We start from the raw sequence: 22,569 nt of genomic DNA on the forward strand, positions 1-22,569 counted from the left end.
GCGGATTTCACTTCAAAGTACTTTGTGTTGACATTTCGCTGTCACAGCTATATTTTTTTTCATCATAATGTCAATGGATGTAGTTGAGACCTAGAAGGACTCTTGAAAAAAGGAGAAATATTACACTTTTACTACGGCATTAACGTTTTGCTTATACACTTTTTCCCTCCAACAGAAAGATTAAACTGAAACACTGAATATACCATTTTTTTCTAACAGACAAGAGAGACAAAGAGGGATTTGAAGAAAATGGTACATTCCCTCTGGTCAAGCTATCTTAGTCAAAGGAACAGTATGAGGCTGGAGAAAATGTGGATGCCATGTGCTGAAGCAAGTCCTATTCTGGTGTAAACACACAGGGAGCACTGCTCAGCAATGTTCCCACTGTGAGATGATATGATTGCAGAGGGCCATGAGAACCAAGGACCAGATGGCCAATATTGTCTGTGTAAAATCAACTGATTTGGAACCACCATTTAACTGACAATCTCTTTAAGAGTTTTATGTCTGTGAGAGGGGACGAATCTATACAAACAGGCACTTTTGTGCTGATCCCTCCCTTTGCCTCCCCCTGCTGCTTCAGCACATATTTACCTGCACTCATGTAGCTTACAGCTGTTAGAGCTGCACATTCAATTCAGACAGGCAGAATACCAGCTTCATTAATGAGAAAGGGCCAAGTTATGCCACTTTGTCATTTAACCCATGGAAAACTACAAGATACGCAGGACGTTATGTAATGGAAGGGCCCTTAACTTGTTACAATGCACAAAAGAGCATGAAATAACTAATCAGTATATACAGTGGATGGCAGTTCACCCAACTGATTGTAAAATGCTGTATTAAAATGATTTAAGTTGTTACACTATGGGTAAAGTCTAATTCGTTACAGATCAGTCTTTCAGGAGCTGACTTTGATCTGTAAAATGTATACCCACTAAAAGAAAACCAAAAGAAAATAGTTAAATGTGCAACTGCACAAATATAATTCCCCACTATCAAGAGAACAAAAACTATTACCATAATTATTATATATATTAGAAAGCTATACACAAGCATGTTAATTTCACAGATTTTTTTTAAAGATTCTTAATATTTTATATAATTAGAAATACACATTTCAAAAACAAAACTTCTGCAAAGAGAAAACAGTTATCTTGATTAGCAAAGCATGGAGTTCCTCAAGGCTTAGAGTAGTGCTTTCTATACAAAAAGTCCTTTTTGTTTGTTTCTTCAGGACTGTTTAAAAGATTAGCAAAGCTATCAAGGAAAAAAGAACAAGTTTTGGCTTAAGGAAACTACAAAAGCCACAAATGCTTTGCAAACTCTGTCTTACTTTTTAATATGAAAATAAGCAAAATGTAATGTACATATTTTTATACTTTTTATTTAATAATTGATACAGACCCAGAATTTTTGAAATTAAATATATCAGCCCTCAAACTCAATATTTCTATAAGTATGGTCCTCTTGAAATGCTTTGATCCTTTTAAACTGAGTGCCATACTCTAACAAAATGCCTGCATGTTTGTGAGCATTTTCAGTATGTTAGGTGACTCAGTCTCTTTCTAGCATCAATTCATGGCCACCCAACTGCTGGATCTGTCAAAACATCTGTACATTTTCTATATGTTGTATAACAGCTGCTTTCTCTCTCAGTAAAGATCTGCCATTTCTGGCAAATGTTTTCATTTTGTCTATTTACATTGTAAATAACGTTGAACCTGCAACATGACACTATCTATTGTAACATACATTTTGCAAGGGAGCACAACAGTGAAAAGAAGTTAGCCTTAAAATCTATTTTGTACAAGTGTTCTGTTGTACAACTCAAATGCTAAGTTTATCTCAGCATTTCTGTTTATCCTTATACTGCATCACTGAGGCAAGTTAAAAGTACTTTTACAAAACAGAGTACCTGACTTTTTTTTCACACACGGCACATATAATGCATATGAACCCTTCCCCTCCCCCCCCCCCCCTTCCCCATTAAGGTATAGCACACACACACTGCAAGAAAAAAATCCCAACTAATAGGTAATAATGTTATCATGTTGCCCATCCTTCAGAGAGCCGCATGCGCTTGACAGAGGGGCTTTCCCTTTCGTCCGGCGAAGGTCTGGTGAGTCCAGTGGGGGAGTGGAATTCGTTCCGGTGATCTTCTCGGTCACTTCCATCGTAGGAACTGCTACAGCTGCTCAGACTGTCAACAGGAGATCTCCCCGCCTCATGGCGCATGTGCTGTTGGTATCTCGATGGTGTGGTGGTACGGTCTCTAGGAGGAGAAACAGGTTCTGACTTGATGTTGAGGCTTTGAGTAGAAGGCAGGGAGAGATTTGTACTCTGAGATAAATGAGTGCTAGTGCAAGCTCTGTAGGAGGAAAGGAAACTCAGTTACAGATGGAGGAGGCATGGAGCCCCCAGATATGCACAAACACTCACATGAAACACCAGTATAAAGGCTTGCACAGGACCAGCACATGCAGAGATCATGGGGACTGTTTGAGCAGAATTCATGAATTCCAGGAGATGATAGCACCACAACAGATGTGGTCAGCTTTAGGGGAACAAGCCCTCAGTTTGGAGAGAGGTCTTGCTTTCAGTGTCTCTCTCTCTCCTTTTTTTAAACACTTAAAGTTTAAAATATTTAAATGATCAAGTGTCATTACAAATTTGGGAAGGTGAGCCTTTTCATTGTTGGAACCACCTTCAGGTTTCTGTATAACAAATACTTGTGTGTGTGTATGCATCAGCTGAGATGGGAAGCAGGGAATTTCTGCTGAGTTTAATCCAATTAATTTGAATGCACACAACTATTTTTATTGTGGTTTGTTTTGACATGTGACTTCAGATGCAAAACAGAAGCAAAAAAAAAAAAAAAAAAAAAAATCCGGTCTGGTAATTTTTATGCTTTTCAGAATAGAGCTGAAATTACTGGTCCTAACATTGACATGAACAAAATAGCACAGGCAGGCAAGGATTTAGATATTTTTTTAGGGTTTAAATCGACAAATCTATGATTAAATCCAGAATGCATTTGGATAAACTACAAAAGGGGACCTGAGGAATAGTAGAAGATGACAGAGAACTACACTGCTTGCCCATAGGAAAGCCAAGCTTGAAGGATGCTACTAGCAGACAGACTGCTATTCTGAAACTTTTTCAAAGATAAGCTATGTAAGTGTTCTAAACTTTTTTTTCTTTTCCTTTCCTTTTTTGTGCATTTTTTGGGTAGGTAATGGCAGAGAAAGATGAAACAGGCAGGGAGGAGAGTGAATACTGAGAACATGCTTTATGGGAGAAATGAAATTACTTTCAACTGCACAACATTTTGTAGAAAAGCACCACCTCCTGGCAAAACCTGACTTTTCATTATTAAAACAGAATATTCAACATGCAGTTCACATGTTCCACTTCAGGGACCATTTGCTAAGCTGAAGTTAGTGTGTTACCCAATAAACAGAATTTCAAGGTTTCTGTTCATGAGTATTTATTTATACAGAGGTAGGAAGGCAGTAGGGGCAACACTTGACTTCACAAGATTTTAAACCTAAAGGGATATGCAGACATTTTTAATGCAAGAAGGTGTAATATTGGGATTTGGAAGGGATTTCTGAGAATGTAGAAGACACAGCTAAGTTTACTGTGGACTTTCAATTTACTGAAATAACTCTACTTTCCCTAGGGTATGATCAACTGAGAGCTGAATATTATTTAAAAAACATTTACTACTACTTTGTTGATTTTTTTTTTCTTCTGACACATTTAAAATAAAACTATATGGCTTCAATATTGAATAATATCCTCTGATTTTATCAGGAATTGCTACAGTTTTTAAAAATGAATGGATCTTGTAAGAAAACAAAACAGCATGTTCTACCTTCAATTTTTTCATCAGTCCTTCAGTTCTATACAGACAAATTTGTCAAATCTGCAATGAGCCCCTTCCTAAGTTACAGAGTGCATAAATAATAGCCTTCACAGTAAAAAATGTAACCTTTTCCAAAGAGGATATTTTCTTTGTATTGCTTCTGTAAATACTAAATTAACACATATAAGAAACAGTAAATATAAGACTTTGCCATTCCAACTTAGTGAAATATTTCACTCTTCCTGAAAAGGTGTCACAAACAGTCCAAAGAGAATCAAATATACATTTCTGTGTTTTTTTTCTCTTTTGCTTTTCGTTTCCAGTGACTTTATTTTTGTGTTCCTTAGGAGATTCTAGGACTTCACCTAAGTAAACAGTTTGTCAGCTTAGTACAATAAGATTACATATTATTTTACATGTTTGCATGGAACATACTGGCATTCTACTGTGTGACAGTATCCAAAGGAACAAATCTAGAGGGATAAACTGAATTTCAGTGATACACAGCTGGTATTGCTGTACTGGAATATTACCTTTTTAATAGTGCCTCAGAAGTGAGTATAAGAATGCATCTCTACCGACTTTTCTACAGAGTCTTTGTGATGCAGCAGTGGTATTACACAATAACCACATAAAAATTAGTGGCAGTTTTATAAATGCTTCAGGTTGATTAGAATTTTGAACCACCTTTTTTTGGTACATTTATAAAAGGATAAGAAATCATTTTGGCAGGTCAAGACTGAATTTCTGAGATTTATAACAATATTAAAACAATATAAATAAATTGTAGCACTTATTTGGATTCACCTTTGTTTCTTTCTAAATATAGCCTTTTGCTGCTGAAAGTATTTCTGAAATTTAATATATTTTTATTTGATTATAATTTGCAATATTTCATTAACATTTTCTGAAACATTTTTATGAGAAGTTCATCTAAGCTAAATCTGCATGGTAAACATACTGTTATACATACATGTGAATGGTAAAATAATAAGTACTTAGATTCAATCTTTATATTCTAAAAAAAGGACTGACCTTTATTTAGAATGGAAGGTGCACAATAAGAAATGAGAATTTTGTCTGCTGCAAAATGATTTAATTTCCTGTCTAGGTATGTGTGGGTGTAGAAACAGCTGTTTGCACTTAAAAGTATCAATGCATACTTTATACTGTTTCATATAATTACATTAATTGGGCCCAAGCATGCCCTATTGTAATCATGAGAAACCTTCACTAAATTCCCTGATAAACAAATGGGTTTTGGCTATGGAAAACCTACTGAAAAATTAAAGAAAATTATTCAAAGGTTTGTGTACAATTACATGCACTGAATATGTGCTGGGCAGTCCACTTATGCAGGCAACATCACCTTTTTCCACATATTGTATGAAAACATTTTATTTTATGGGGACAATGAAGAAAATTAATATCTTAATTTGGCACACCAGTCTCTCTTGAGGCCAGTGTAGTTAAAATTTGATTTTTATTCAGATTATGATGGCCACATGGAGAAATGTTGCTTCCTATCTGGTGTCCACACGGAACATCTACACAGCTCTGCTGTATCAGAAGTGGGGAGCAAGACAGTGCAATGAGCTTGGGATGATGACAACTGTGTGCATCTCCTTCTGTCTGACTCTCCAAATGGTATTGAAGCTCAGCATGCACAGGTAGAAGTGCAGGTCTGAGTAAGTGATGAGTAAGGACATGAATATTTACCATGTAGATTATTCTAGTGTGAAAAAGTGGTCTATTGGCTCCTAATTGCACAGTCAGCTTGAAGAATTAAGAGCTTGGTTGCAGAGATATCTGATTACTTCCAAGATGGTTCTGACAGTGCTACTGAAATTGCTGAGGACCTATCTGTAGCAAGATAATACATCTAAGCCTATCTTATTCTCCTACTAATCACATTCTTGTCATGCAGTGAGGAAGCAGAGCTGATTTTAACCTTTAGACTTTGGTGAAAAACAAAACCTGAAGGAGACTTGGAATGTCTCTTCCATTAACTGTTTTCTCACAGGTTTTGATAGCCTACTGTTAACAACAAGCATCTCACTGCCAAACATTTTCAGTATATGACCCCACTAAGCACTGAGATTTATGTTGTCAAAACCTTTCTGGATGTGCTTTCTCAAGTATGTGAAGATTGTAATTTTGTTTAATTTTAAAAATCTTTTTGCAAATTCTAAATCAGGATATGTTCTACAGAATTTCAAGTTTTTCAAGTAATTCAAAAGTTAAACCATGCTCTTGCATGTAGAACTCAGTGAGTATAGTTTTCTGCAGTGATAGAAGACTTCTCCAGAACTGTCTGTGAAGCAGCTTTCATAGCTGAATTCACTTACAAATCACTGAAAGAGTAATAATAATAAGAGTAGCAATTCAGAATGTATTCCACATCCACAGACATTACACTTTGACATTCTGTGATACAAATCAGAAACACATCATGATGTGTGACATATCTGAAAAGGCATGTAATTATTTTAAGAGTAAATTTATACTTTCTTTTTTTTTTTTTTTTTTTTTTTTTTTTTTTTTTGCTAACCAAGTAGCCTTATTACATTCCTTGGTATGGTACCAATTGTTTATGCAGTGATACCTAACATGTGAGCTTTCAATTTATTTGAGAATTTATGATTTTAGTTGTACAATAATTCTAAATGCTGACCCAGAAAGAGTGCAAACGCACAAAGAAAAGTATAAGATATTAAGACTATTTTTTTTCTAGCACAAGTATTTCAGTTGTATGTTTTTATGACATTTGTATCTTATTTATACAGAAATGAGGTTTAAAAAAATTGTTTCCTTTAAAACATTTGTATAGCTCTCCTTAAAAACCCAAATTATCAACATGATAGAGACATTAAAATAAATTACAAAAAGTGGTCAGGTAAAGTAGAAGGAGAATTTTGAAGTTTAAGTCATGTTTAGAGTATTAAATTGTTCCACACCATGGCAACAATCTCAAAAAAAGTGCATATATGGAAGACCTCTTTCTGAAAAGTAGGTTTTCTTTTCAAATGTATATGAATTAATTTTTTCCTCATAAATATACTCCTGCTGTTTTCAGCTTCTATTTTTATAGCTAAACTTTTTAAAATTCCAACATGTCTAACCGTACATTAGACTACTGTACCACACTAATGCATGCCTACAGTCTTAATAGAAATTGTAGATATCAAAATATTTGAAAATCATACAGCTGTTCACTTAAATGAGCCAAGAGGTTGCTTGTTCAAGTGAATTCCCTGTGTCAATTTTCACACTTCTAAAGATCCTGAGATGATTGAGCACTGTATTTCTCTGGAACTCGAATAAATATTGTAAAATTAGCCACTAGAGGGCAGGAATACCTGTACTCCTCAGCACAGGCACATCACAATAAGTTTTGTAAGCTTACAGTTCTTTGGCTTAATAATGCTATTTTCTGATAAAAATCAACTCCAAATAAATGAAACTTGAATTTCACAGTTAAGCAGAAGGGAGTATGTGATTATTATATAAGGTTAAGGCTTAATCTCAGGTCAATTAATTAGGTAATCTTACTTTATTAAAATATCTAAAAAAATTCTAGTTTACTGTAAATGTGCAACAGTAACTGGAAATTAAAAGCATAAATAATAAATATGGCATCAGTACAATATAGGTGTTTGGTTTTAGTAGTGAAATAAAATGCTGTCTAAAGAAATAAAAACTAAAACATAAACAATACACTACTGAGAAAATGCCATGAACATAGAATAATTCATTGTGGCTCCCTAGCAAACTTTCAATGAATTACATTGTTCCAGTCTTGCAAAATCTAGTTTTTACACACAATAGATATGTTCTGGTGTGTTGTTTTGACATATTTCACATTTGGAATTACTGGGGAGGTTGAAGTCACTGTCGGACAGTAAAATAACGAAAGCACTGCTTACCCCAATTGACTGAGGGCAGATGGCGGCATGTTATGCAGGTGTTGCTGCTGCCAGCCAGTCACAGAACCAAGATGAAGAGCACTGGCTGTATTAAAACCAGAGAGAGATGATATATCTGCACTACTCAGAGAATATTCTGGATTTGAAAACAGAAAGACAATAATTAAGAGAGAATTAAAGAGGAAGCAATTAAACAACAACTAGCATAGTAATTTTCATGTCATTTTGTAAGCCTTTTAATTTTAATTACACCAATCACATTAAGTTGCAGCAGAAAAAGTAAATCTTCCTCTTTCCTCAACTCATTAACTTGGGAGCAAATAATGCACTAATAATTATTGTGTAATCTAGCAGGGTTTTACTGGATCTGGCAGATCAAAAGCATCCTTAGCTTGTAAATTCCCCATAACTACAAAAGGACCGTCAAAAAGAATTGAAAATTATAACATTTTGGTTACAGTCTTCCTTGCAGAAGCTAGCAGGCAGCCGGCCTCTGAACAATATAAGCGTTCTCAAAATGTGCTGGATCTATGTCACTGTGTGCACTCTGTACAGCAGCAATACACAAGAGGAACTGTAAAGAAGCCTTGAGGCTTCATTTCTGCACCCTCCCAGGTAGGAAGCTGTGATAGCCAACAGAGTTACTGAACTCTGGTTGGAGATAATGAAGCTGCTTATTCCTACTACTATCACAACTTTAGCATGGTGCACTCAACTACTCAACTGCATGAAATTATATCCAAGGAAGACTAAGGACTGTTAACTGTGTTAAGGTTGTTGGTTTTTTTTTGTCTTGTTTTGTTTCTTGGTTTTTTTTTTATTTTTTTTTTTTATTTTTTTATTAAAGCCAATGAAATAAAGCTACCAAATCAGTTTGCTTCAAGCAAATCAGCTAACCTTGAAATAGATATGTCTGAAGTTAGTGACAGGTACAGAATAAGCAAATGTAGTGCAAAGATATATAACAGCTATAAATTTTTCAGTTTCTCCCAAAGAACATTAACTAATTTATTAATACTGAGATAGACACTTATGAGCACCTTGCTCCCTTCCCCATCTTTTGCATCCTGCACCCATACTTACCAGTACCATATGTTGTTGAGATGGCTGATGGGTATCCTCCCATCCCTTGCCCTGGTAGAGTAGGAGTTGCTACGGAAACCACTGGAGTAGCCAATGACTGAGCAGACTGGGAGTTATTTATCCTTTGATTCTTTTAAAGTAAGTAAAATAAACATATTATTGACCAGTTTTAAGTCAGTTGAGTGTATTTGCTTTCTGGGAATGTTTTGCTCATGAGAAATGCAGGCTATTACAAATTTCTAGAAATTAATCATTTAGCATGTGGCTTTGATGAACTCTGCCAACCCTATCATTTACAAGCTTTCAAGAGACCAGTTGTCACCATAGTAACCCATTACATCAGTATCTCCTAGGTAACTGAACTAGTAAGACTGCCTTTATTGTGGGTAGAAGATCATGTGAAAAAACTAATGAAATATATGAGCTCTATTCCCATTGTTTTCCTTTTCACTTATATAGGGAAAAAACCCACCACAAAAACCAATGAAATACAAAAAGCAAAACAAAGCAAAACAAAAAGGCGAAAGAAAAACCCTGCTCTGCTAGGTTTTGAAAGTGAGGTGCACCCCTAGACTGCTGAACACTGAACTCTAGCAGGGGATGGAACTCTGACTACTTCGTTTTTGTGCAATCAAAAAACCCTTCAAGGCTGTTAGATTGCACAGCAGTTACACACTTATCTTTAACTCCAGGGCTCTAGGTGTTGCAATGTAAGAATTACACTAGAGAACTCTAATTATGTGAGTGGCAGGAAAAAACACCTAGAGAGCCACCAAAAAAAGGTGGCTGTCATAAGGCTGTGCCATCTTCAACAACATAAGTTTACATGCTCCCCATGCACCACCAAAAAGAAAGCTTAATTCTAACATGCTTAATTTGAATATATGCAACAAGGCATCTGGCCTTCTATTGCTACATTTAAAAAATTGCAATGACCTTTTTGTTCACAATATAGTTATTTTCCATTTTATTGCAACCAACATTTTACCTACATCATAAAAATAACTGTTTTTTTAAAATTCATTATTAAGATGAACATCATTACCACTTACCAGAAGCAGATCAACATCCTCAGACTGATTGCATAGGAAAGTAGTATTAAAAATTAATAAATATAAATATTTACCAGGATGCAGGTTTTAGCTTAGGGAATATTTTCATATCATAGGGCCAGCAAATTAAACAACTTCTGAGAATATCTTGGAAAAAATACATCTCATAGATCTCTTATTTGTCCTCCTTCTAATGGAATAGTTGACTCAATTGTAGGAACAACCTATCCAGTTTTCAGCACAAGACTTTCTCCAAGAATTCATTTGTCTTCCACAGTCTCATTGTTTGCAGATTGTCTTGCTGTACCTGACCACTCTCTTGGAATATATAATTTTTAAGGGGCTTGGAATAAATAATTTGATGCAGACAGCTTGTCACTGCCTTGATCAACTTTGAACATTGCCCTGTAGGACTATTTGTCACTTTTTGACTTAGGAGGTAGCATCACATTTATGGGCAGTTTTAGTCTGATGATTAATTTATTTTGCATCAAGCTGAAGAAGTCAACTTAGAAGTTGTTTTAATAATGTTTGTTATACAATAGAAAACTGCATCACTTGAATTACTATATTTTAAAATTAAGTTAACTTTAATGTTAAATCACTTAAAACAGCTTTACTTGGAAACAAAACTTTTGAAAAGAAAGTTCAAGACATAGACACAATACCTACCCAACTCAGCCTTCTAGCATAGTATATTGCCTAAATTTTACTAGTCCTGGCAGGAGATACAGAAATTTCATACTCATTTTTCTCTTGCTCTGTCTATTTATTATCTCTTATCATTACAAAATTTGGAGCTCACAGTTATATGGCTCAAATTAAGTTATAACTGTTAATATGCCATCTGCTAAGAGTCTGTTTGGCTAAATATTTAAAAAAAAACATAATAGGTTAGAAATGCTCAGGGTTAAATTTAGCCTTTATAACAACTTCAGGAAAGAGTCTTTCAGCTACTGGGAGAGAGATTGCAGAAGATAAGGCTGTGTACAGTTAGGACACAGTTCCTATTTTGCAACTCAACAGACAAAAGCTAGGAAGCAAATAAGACTTCAAGAAAGCCCCCAAAAAATCAAAGAGGCTCAGTTTACATCCTCAGCTTGATGCCAAGCCCTAGTTAGAAAAACAAAACAATCGAGAATTTAGTATCCTGAGCTGGCCTTGAAATTCCTAAATAACTCTTATCTGAAGCAGATAAAAAGAAGAGCTTTGAAAATGCATTACCACTGATGGCATGGTACTCTTGCTGCCAGGTGGAATAAGCACACGGAGGTCTGGTTTACGGTTGTTCATTCCCAAATTCATTGGAGGTGGAGATTTTGCTTGCATATTCTTGTTTAAGTTGCCAGGTGAGACCAGCAAACCTGGTGAGTTGCGCGGGTTTCCATATCCATTTCCTGTTAAGGTAAAAAAAAAGAGAAAAAAAAAAAAAGAGAGAGAGAAGTTTGATGAAGCCCACTGTATCTTTTAAGCCCTTCTAAAACTGTGAAATCAAAAACTCATGGTAGATACCTGTGTCATGTATCTTTATAGGAAAGTACAACATGTGCTATATTTGGAACAACTGGTCTTCAAATGCTTTCTCTCATGGTTGCTGACATCTTTGTGATACCCTGAAGTTAACGCGATGATACAATTTTGTTTACAGCACTGTGGTATATAGCACAATATACTGTGCCCTTGTAACAGCCAGCATCTGACATTTGCCTTACAAAAATCAGAAAAGTCAGATAACTTAAGGGCATAAAAACTGCCCTCATCAATAAAGCTATTTCATATTTTCTTGACATCTACAGAAGATTCTGCCTTTTCTGACTCAGCCCTTTGTCGGTCATGATTTTTTTTTTTTTTTTGCTTTTAAACAAAGGATGAGTATAGCAAGGCTATGATTTCCACAAAAGATGGGTGGAGCACCAGAAGGATTCATAAATTCTTTTGGCTCATTTTCACCACACTTCTTTGACCTGGTTCTGTAAACATAAAAATTAATGGGAGCAAGATCATAACCTTATTGAAAAATACCATAATTTCTTTCATCTTCTCTCTTCTGCAGGTCCCAGGAACAATTCTGACAAGCAAAAGTTATCTTTTTTAGAAAAGGGTATTCTCTCACCTCATTGCATTGACAACTATGTGTCCATAAGGTTAATGACCTACCATTCCACTATTTCATTCTCCTGATTTCACCTCTTACCTACATAAAATCTAGGGAAAAGGATGATTTTTTTAGTGTAACCTTGAAATTCTGTCTACATAATCTCAAGAGAGGTAAGAAACTGCCCAGTCATAGAGAAGGAATAGCATGAAAATTAATATGGAAAGAGAAAACTTTTACCTTGGGTAAATACCAAAGAAACAAATGCTATGGAAGACTCTTTCCTGAGCTCAGTTTGCTCAGTTGTTGTGCTGCAACACACAGCCTAGAATTTGTGTGAGAAGATAAACTAGTCAGTGTGGCAGAACCCTCTTGGTCAGAAACCCTGGAAATCCAAATTTCCTTTTTTTCCCAAAGTCAGTGAACCCCATCCCCCGCAGTGTGAAATGGTGTTTATAGCCCTAAAGAACATAAATGGATTATGGAACTATATTTGATAATGTCTATGAGGTGGGCATAAAAATTACAGTACATGACAACAGTTTGCTCCTCTGGTTAGTATAATGAAGTATGTCTGAGCCTAAGATTTTCAAGTTTTTAATCCTCAAGTGCATCAGCCACTTGTACTTACCAAATCAGAAAATCCATGGAAATAAAATTTGTCAAAGGCTATTAAATATAAAAGCACCACTTCAGGCTTTGGAAGACCCTGAACAGTGAACACTAGTATTATGGCACAGGAAAATTATCAAAAACTGCTTGAACTCTGTACTTGTCAGGTACCTTCAGTAACTGCTCGGGCCTAGATTGTTTTTTCTCACAATTTCTGTTATCATTATGTCCAAGCCTTTGCAATATGATGAAAATTTAAGAGCACTCAGATTACTTCTAATAGTCTGTATTAAAATAACTTTGGAGATTTTGCACTGAAATATTTTTCATAGTTAATCTTGTTGTTTATTTCTTTAACAATATCATACAGTTAGGAAAATAAAATTAGTTCTGAAATGTATTTTAGACTTACCAAGCAAATTCAGCAGAGTGCTTTCAAAGGTTTTTCATTTTGTACCAGTAGGCTTTTTTTCTCAAAATGAACAATTATCATCAACATAGATGAGCTATCTCTTATGCCCTAATTAATGCTATGTTTTACTACAGGTGGTGAAATTACAAGGGGCATTTTGAATATACAACAGTATTTTCTACCAGAAACCACGCTGCATTTTAAAGAAGTTCATCTTTTACAAACTGAATACTAAAAATCAAGGCATGAAGTGATCAATAGAAGAAACTGAAGCAAAAGTAGTGTTTCTTTGGTGTCAGTTTCATACAGGAGGTATTTTACCAGCAGTATGTAAAACTGTTTGTGAAATCTGTCATATGACAAGGATTTGCTCAGAGAGTGGCAATGGAACTGTTTGAAGCAGTACTGAGTTTTTTTCAGTTCTACAATACAGGACCTAAGATATAGCAAAATGGATTCCTCTGTACTCTATATGTTTCTAGTTGTGACTTTTGGAAAATAAATCACCTTACAAGAAAGAACTCCCATTTCCTACATAAGATTTACTTAATATACTATTAAGAAATAGTGCTTAGGGGAAAGAATGCTTCTATAGATAGCTTTATTCTTCAGAAACATTCATCTGACCTTTACTGATGTAAAATAGTTTGAACAGCGATTACATTTCTATTTTAAAAACATCAAATTCTTTTTAAGAACTACTGCAATAATTTCTTTGCCAGCAGATTTCTGCTGTTCATGGCATATTATGCCTGCTAGCATTTTGAAGCCGTATCATAACAGTTCCCATTTCCACTCACCAAACTTATTCTTTTGGTACAGTGAGGATTCAGGAATGTAAGACTGTGGACCTTAAACCAATAATACAAAAACCTATCATTTGGAAATCAGTGATGAATGCATGCATGTAGTTTAAAGTTAAGAAGAATCTGCATATAAACCAGCTCTTTAAACTGTACCCTTTTTAATTCAAGAGGGCTGTGGCCTGCTCTAAGGCAGCTGTCCCACTTTCAGATAAATCCACCAAAGAGAATGGCTTCATTTACATTCAGAAACAAAACAAATGCATAAGACTTCTAATGTAGAAATTAAATCTTTCTTCATGCTACACTTTAAAATTACACTCTGCCTGGACAATTATCAATTTAGATGTGACCATATGCAGAACATCTCATTCCAATATCCACCTGAAAGCACAAAAATTATATGCCATATATGAATGGATTTCCTGATTATAGATCATAAGAAAACGAAAACCAGATGTATTTTAGAGCAAGTTGGAGCAAGTTGGCTTTACATTTTTGTTTGGTTAAAAGCCATATTTTTTTATGGAATAGAACATTTTTAAACATTATAAATGGATTCTGTAAGGCATAATGAAAACAATGAAAATAGAAACAATGAATGTACAAATTTTAAAGGGTGTATGTCAAAATTTCTAAATTTACAGCATTTTTAATTCAACAAGTTTTCAGAAAAAAAAATTCCTTGTATTGTTTGTTACACTGACTTGTAAGAGTAAAAATATTTTATGCAGAAAAGAGTTTGTTTCTAGACAAGCTAGTGGAGCAGCACGTGTCATGAAATGCAGTGCCAGACTTTGTATTTGGACTAATGGCAGAATGTAAAGACAAATGCTTTTTGAGCACAGAACACTCATCTTGGACATGCTCTCACATTTTGCATTTAGGCACAAGGCCATTGACTGTAGATTGAATTCCATCCAAGTATAAACTAATCCCTGTAATTTCACCTTTCAAAAAACTCAGTAAAGTTATTTTTGTGCACTGATAGTTATCCAATCAAGAAGAATTATTTAAAAAATCAATTTAATAATAAAAAACTGCATTTTTAACTGTGCTACAAATTCATGTAATACTGTCTTAAGCATCTTAATCTTAAATTTTAAGATTTTAAGGATACCAGAAGGGCACAAGCTTAATCAGGACAGAACAGAGAGCAAAGTTTACTTCTCTCCTTTCATCCCCTATTAGTAACACCCATACCTTTAAAGGAGTTTTTTGTCATTGGTGCTACAGGGGTTGCAAAGTGGCTGCAATTCTTAATATCCTCAGAGTTAGGACAATAAATCTATACTGAGTATTTAAGCCAGGAAACTTTCCACATGTTAAAGTAACACAAATGAGAAAAAATGTAACTTTTTTCCTCATCTCTCAACATTGTTGAACATAATTTTAATAATTCACAGTCTTTAAGTCTTGAAAAACTGGAAAATTTTAGGAATTTGATTTCTTGAATGTTTGAAACTGTCATGTTCTTACTTGTTCCTTCTTTTTTATTTTTTGTGATTTCAAAGATATTGAAATATACTGAAAGAAAAATCCTCTATGGTAGTCTGAAGAACTAAAGTGGAAGAAAGAAGAACAAGATACACAATTTGTATGTCCTTTATTTGATCTCTCATTTGTTTATTCTAGTGCTTTTCAGTGACAATATGGGTTGAGAATTTACAAGATCCTTAGGAACCTGAGATTAATTTTAACACAAAATGAACTTTCAAATATTGAAGGAGTTTTAATAAATACTAATGCTCATTTCATGTTTCCAATAAGTGCATGCTTTTACTTGTGAAAACTTTAATATTTTTCCAAGATGCATATATACATTAGATTTCATGGAGGATTTCTACTTCTTATTTGGTTATACTAAATGCATATGTCATATATATGACATTTTGACTGATCACCAAGCCACTCAAAAAGAATTTTAAATACAGAATTAATATATATAAACATGAGAGCAAACTATTCTGCAAATTATCTCTACTTCAAAATATATGCATATGTATGAAAGAATCAATAAAAATTTTGCCAAATTTGCATTCAGTTTTTCAGTTTTCTCAGTTTATTTTCCTATTTTCTGAAGGAATGGTAATTGTTCTTAATAGTAATTAAAAGGTAATGCTAGGAAGCTGTTCTGTTGTGTACACTGTTGTGTACTAGGAAGGTGTACTGTTGTTCACCTAAAAATAATTTTAAAGAAAGGTAGCAGAAAATTCTTACTCATACGTCACATGTTTGTTGCATTTCACAGCAGACAACTGTTACTAACTGCAAATGGGATAAGAATACCAATCTGCTGCTACTCTCATCCAGAAAAAAAAGAAATCTTCACTTTTAAATAGCTGCCCATTCCCAATACACTCAACTAATGGACCTTCTTAACTGAATTATGGGGAGCCAACTCATACATATGTGATATTAAAAAGCCTAATGACTTTGTATGGAAGAATTCTCAAACATCCTGTGAAAGTATCAGCTACCTTTTTGGGAGGGCTGAAACAGGATGACAGTTCAGAGAACATACAGACTTTTGGAAGAATGGGAGGAGAATGAGAAGAAAACTGTCTCAAAAACTCTTTGTTAGTTTTAAAACTAACCACTTAGAAATTATATAAATATATGGTAGAGATTTCTATATCAACAGAAGTCTAAGCCATCTCTCTTTAACTCAGCCAGTCTTGCCATGCAGGTCCTATAACTGTCAATGAGATCTTGCTCTTTAAGTTTAAAGAGATGAAAAGGGCTCTCATGGCACTGCAGTTGTCCTGCGTGCAGGATGAAAGATGATGAGAACAGAAAACTGACCTGTGCATCACACCTCATGCAAACGCTTCACTGTTGAGTCAAGTGCATGGCAAGCTAACCTGATCACCTACACTGTGGTTATGTTTTATTGTTATAATAAGAGCTGTACTTAAATGTTTCTAAATTAGTACTTCTAGTAAGTATTCTCCCACTTTAGGAGTTCACACCTTTAAAAAAAAAAAAAAAAGTAAAGCTGCCACCTGACTATTTGAATTAGCCTGTGGCTACCAACATAAACAACTCTGAGAAACCCTTCAAAACAATTCTCATTGCAATTAGTCTTCCCAAGTGGCAGGCAGATATTTCAGCACATGGACTCCCTCCTTGCAACCCTTAGAAATAAGGGTGTATATCATAGACAATGACGGTCTGTGGTAAATTAGCCACTCAGAGAAGGGGGAATATGCTTTCTTCTTCAAGGATTACAATCCTTATTCCTTTTTTCCTTCTCTTTTTTTTTTTTTTTTTTAACTCAACAAAGAATCAGAGTAATAGATTATCCAAGTTAAAGTCCTGTTTTTTTCAGTCTTGCACTACAATTACTATTGCCAGTATGCTTATAATATAATATCCAACCATAGGATCTTATTATCTGCTTTCATAATTATTTAATGACATCTCATATCAGGAATCTCAGATCACACAGCTTTCATGCAGAAACACTGTCTTTCTGATACCTGTACTTCTGATTGTATTGATAAATTTATTTCCATTTCCACAATTTTGTTCTAACACCTTTATCAATAGTTATGCTCTTTTCAGAACCCATATATTTTACATTATCTTGAGAAAAATCACTTAATTATACAGTAGTCTTCAGTTTTGTGTTTTATAAATACTACATGTCTGTAGTTTAAACACATGGGCACTGCACTATGAGCAACAGGAATATATTCTTTGTGTCACAGTTTTCTAAGGTCCAGACCTCAGGGATCAGAGAGTCATGGCTCTTGCCATGGTAAAACAGGTCTCCTGCCCCTACCACTGGTGTTGTGTCTACTGCCATGAGGAAATAGTACAGTGCAATGTCCCTGACCTTGCATAGTGCTCCCTCCTCATTCTCACATGACATTTGCAAATGTTAAGTCCATGTTCTGCTCTAGGAACGCACTAGTCTTCCACACTGTGTAGTCTAATAGGAGAGGTCAGTGCATCTCCTATTAGTGATGAGGTGGTTGTCTGAAACTTAGCTTGCATCACAGCTTTTCCAAAAAATCTTGCTTAAATCTCCAACTTACTGGCATGGCCCTGATCTCCTAGCATATGAATAACTCATATATGGCCTTTCCCTGAGATCTGAGATAACCATCTACCCTAAATATGTTTTCAGGAGTTAACCATGCTCTTATAAATACACTAGTTGAAAAGATGCTCCATTCTAGTCCTGTTTATGCAAAAAATAAGAAGTTTTTTTTTTTTTTAAGTATGGGTTATTTCAACATTGTGATAATTGAGAAAAAGAAAGCAACACCAGAATGTGACTTATGTCAAAGAGAAAACTATATTGCTGAAAAATATACTACTTTCTGAAGATATATAGGAGAAAAATACATTCCTGGGAAGAAGAGAGAACTTATCTCTTTTGACTGCTAGAAAGAGACTTTCGACAAATCATGACACAGAATCACAGAATGGCTTGGGTTGGAAAAAACTTAAAAATACCCAGATCCAAGCCCCCTACTAAGGACAGGGACACTTTGCTAGAATTTACTCAAAACTCCATCCAAGGTGGCCTTGAGCATGTCCAGGGATGGGGCACTCACAGCTTCTCTGGGCAGCCTGTGCCAGAGCCTTACAATCCTTAGTCAATAATTCCTTCTGAATACCTAATCTAAATGTGCCTTGTTTCCGTTTGAAGCCATGACCCCTTTGTCAATCATCTGCTTTTAACAAATTATTTGTTGATGACAAATGATTTCCTTTCTGGGCTGTTTGAAATCAATTATCATTTTGAGGAAACTGCTTTTCAATGAAAAATATTTCAAGACAAGTATAATTCTAATTATAAACAGGATGCCTTATTTGAAAAGATACCTAACCCATCCCTGTCTCCTTTGGCTTCTATTACTGGGAGACTGGTCCAACTGTTACCACAGGAAAAATGACATTGTAAGAGATTTGGAAGACAAAGGGAATGGTTGGATTCAATATCTTAATTGGTGGATCATATTGAAGGTTAAAGGGCAGGGGTCATGTTAACTTAATACTGTCAGGAACTTCCATGTTGGGCTGCGGTCACAGCTTCAGGAGGATAAAAGCATTCCTTGTTTTCTTTCTCACAGCAAAGTCATTGCTCCAGTCCAACTCCAAGAGGCATCAGCTATCCCTTTCAGGACTCAGGATAGGCATGAAATACAGACAATTTCCGATTTGCAATGCCTTCTTCTATTTTCTGAATTTAAACCAGAATATGTATTGCAGTGTGCAATAGAAGACAGTGTTGTGTCTTCATGAGCAGGAATGCATACAGAAAAAACAGTGAAATCCCTGTCTCATTTAAAGAAAGCATAAAATTCCCCCAGACTTCACTTGGAAAGGAATTTTATCTAAAAAACATGAATTAGTCTTGAGGAACATTTGAAACTTCTTGTAATAAAAGAAGTCATTCATGCCTGTCTTTAAGATCTCATTTACTAAGAACCAGGTTGTATGACTCACTTAATTGTTCATTACATGTGAACTTAGGGCTTTCCTTTTCAAATCTTTCAAGCTGTCTTTTTATAAATACAAATATTGAGACACTGCTATTAGAGACAGAGAAAAACTAAATATATTACTAAGTCAACACTTACACAACTGGTGGAAGCCTAATAAAGGCCAAATTTTTACAGATTTTCATTGAAGTCTACTGAGAGAGTCTACTTGCATGGATCTCTTCTTTGGTAAGAAGTCACATGAGTTAGCTGAAGACAGGCACATCCAACCTTTGTTTATGACACCCACTGCAAGATTTTAGATTTTTTTTTATATGAACAACAGCATCTAGCCTTTCCAGCTTATTCTCAAAGGTTCATTGATGTGACTTTCATGTGTTGTTACTTGGAATTAGAGTTGGAAAGGCTTGTGTTGACTACCTACATAGATATGAAATTCACTAGATAGACTATTTCCTTCATCCTATATATTAGACCTGTCAAACAAGTATTAGTGTTCTGCCTGCTTTGACAAAATCTCCTACCTGTAAATACTTCCCTTAAAATAATGAAGAAAAAAAAGTGTCTGTCTATCATCTATCTATCTATTTATCTATCTATCTATCTATCTATCTATCATCCATCCATCCATCCATCCATCCATCCATCCATCCATCCATCCATTCATCTCTATGTATATGGATATATATTCTTAGGTAAATTCTGCATTTGGTTATTAAAAAACGTGGGATAAATTTTTCAAAATGCAATGCTGATCTATTCAGTTTCTAGTGCTTTTTAATAACAGGTTTAAAGGTAGTTTGAAAATGTTAGATTGAAAGACAACAAGTGCTTAGTTCCTCTGACAGCATTTGTAGAGCCCCAAGAACTTTTGAATAACTTTCTCCTTTAGTTTAATATTAATGTCAAGATCAGGGCAGTGCAGAAATCAAATAGAGAAATAATCATATTACAGAAATAAGCAGTTGAAGTTTGTATATATTTTATTATACCCATCATGGATTTAAACCTTGAGATGGAAATTTTCCTTTGATTTTATTATTTATAGTTGTTTTAAGTCTATAGAAATGCTGTTGATTTAAATTGGCTCATGCCATTCAAAGGAAAACTTTATTACAAAATACAAAATATCTTTCTTTGAAAGCCATACAAAAGGAAAAATAGAACCCAATCTAAAAGTAGAAATTACTTTGAAAATCAAAAGTTCAAAGTACAGATGCAAAGAAAGACATCCCCCAATACGGTTCTATTTTAAAACATTAAACTATTAAAAAATTTTTAGTTTTCTATCAAACTTTCAACATAAACAATAAGCCATTGAATAAAAATTGACTTCAGATAATTGACAGTACTAAAACTTCACAGACATTTATTTGTGTTCAAGTTACCTGTAAGAGGTTTTGTTAAAGACTACAGTCTGTTAAAATTAAAAGAACTTCATATATTCCGTTATGTAAACCGGTAAACATATCACTTCGCCTTCATGCAGTAAACTAAAATGGATTTAGATCATGCTTATTAGGGTCCAAAAAGTTCTTGTTCTGTCTTTCAGTCAAAAACTTATGTTTTGAGAGACTATTGCCAAAGACATTGCTGTATTTATAATTTAGCAATGATACAAAATGTGAAGATCACTCCAATTTTGTTGGCAGTTGCTACTATCACATGATAGAAACTACTCAATCAGTGTTTGGCTGAGAACAAATTTACTCTTACAAATCTGAGACAACCTTGGTTTAGCTTAAAAATACCATACATGGTAATTAGTTGTTTAATATAATAAAGAAGCAGTCAGCTTTCTAAGTTCTATTTATTTCTTGGGCTAACTCCCAAGGTAAATTGTGGACGATTCCAGGGTTATTACTTGAAATAATCTGAACCAATGAAAAAACATACTTCTTAAAAAACTGTCTTAAATAATCATTTTCCATTTCTGATATTGCAGTAATAATGCAATTCATTGAAGTAGTGCAGAAACTGAGGTGTGGTGCTAGTAACAAAAAAATAGTTTCATTTTATAGTGGCAGAAATGAAACTGATTAGACTATTTTTCTTGTAGTATATTTTTTGAATATATGCTATTTTTTGACATTATGGAAAAATGCGAGTTCAGAAGGTTCTAATTTGGTCAGAAATATGGACCCAAACATGATCATGCTACCAGCTTCTGAGATGCCAGACAGAAGAAAACACAGAGGTTTTTGTTTCTTGTGAAAAATGATGAACAAAGACAACTATTGATATTTATTCTTCTTCACCTTAAAGAAAGATGACTGTTCAAAATAGCGCTGTTGTGGAATGATACAACTAAGACAGAGAATTCAACCTTATGGTGACCTTTCCATCTTCCATCAGCCCTTTATTTAATTCTTCCTATTGCTCTGCTTTGAAGAGATTTAGAAAACATTTCTTTAACAATGTTTAAAGCTTTTATTTTCCAATAAAGAACAAAGACTATTCCTGCAATTAAATATTTATGATGTATTCTTAGCAATGTTCCTAATATATATGACCCTTAAATCAATTGCTTACTCCAAAATTGCATTGCTTGAGAGCTTAATCCAAATCCTTAATTTTTGATTAAGAATAATCAAACCATTGTCTTCCTATGCTTATGTAAGTTTTTAATATATTTCAAAAAAATAGGAATTAGAAAGAATATAAATTTTCCAGTGGTGTAGTGATACACAGATTTTATTAAGAGCAAGGATTATTAAAAGAAAACACTGCCTTCTTTACTAATTGCTTTTCAGCATGTATTTAAAGGAATGGGAAACTAGTAACAAGGTGATGTTATTTCTAAATGAGCCAGGAGAGGGAGCCCCTTAATAGGGTGATCAATTCCCATGCTAGTCCGTCTGCCGCTGTTCCTGAAGTTCTGCTCAAGCTTGAAAGTAAGATGAAATGCAAACAGTGCAGAATGAATATTTCTTTAGCTCTGTTTCAGAGGTTAACAGAAGACAATAAATAAAACTATAATTTTCTGTCACGCTTCTTTTTTTTTTTTTTTTGAGAACAAAGGAGACTGATTGTGTGATAGTGAAGTTTCCATGGTCTGCCTTCCCTACTCCAAAATTAATACAAAACAACTCCTCAAAGCTTTAGTATGTGTTTAAAGTGCCTTTCTGGTACAGTGCTGTGCAGCTCTAATTGTACTGTGAATGCATTGCACAAATATCTGTGACTCATCTATGTGTGAAAATAAAAGGGGAGTGGAGGTCCCTAATTCAGGCTGAGAAAAGATAAGGGAGAAAAA

General features: G+C 34.5%; 1 protein-coding gene across 3 annotated transcripts in view; it reads right to left on the bottom strand.

The window, feature by feature from the left end:
• Positions 1-2,000: 2,000 nt before the first annotated feature.
• The window catches only part of MEF2C (myocyte enhancer factor 2C), a 109,544-nt gene continuing 88,975 nt past the window's right edge, over positions 2,001-22,569 (bottom strand). For 2 of the 3 annotated variants that reach the window (XM_054003897.1, XM_054003895.1), the window contains 4 exons: positions 11,157-11,329; positions 8,881-9,010; positions 7,798-7,933; positions 2,001-2,371 (listed from right to left, as the gene is read on the bottom strand). In XM_054003897.1, coding sequence (XP_053859872.1) covers positions 2,050-2,371; positions 7,798-7,933; positions 8,881-9,010; positions 11,157-11,329 — 761 coding nt within the window. In that variant the 3' untranslated portion in view covers positions 2,001-2,049. The remainder of the gene's footprint in view (positions 2,372-7,797; positions 7,934-8,880; positions 9,011-11,156; positions 11,330-22,569) is intronic. The other variant, XM_054003896.1, reaches the window with a different exon arrangement.

Source organism: Vidua macroura, chromosome Z, assembly GCF_024509145.1.
Source record: "Vidua macroura isolate BioBank_ID:100142 chromosome Z, ASM2450914v1, whole genome shotgun sequence".
Taxonomy (NCBI): domain Eukaryota; kingdom Metazoa; phylum Chordata; class Aves; order Passeriformes; family Viduidae; genus Vidua; species Vidua macroura.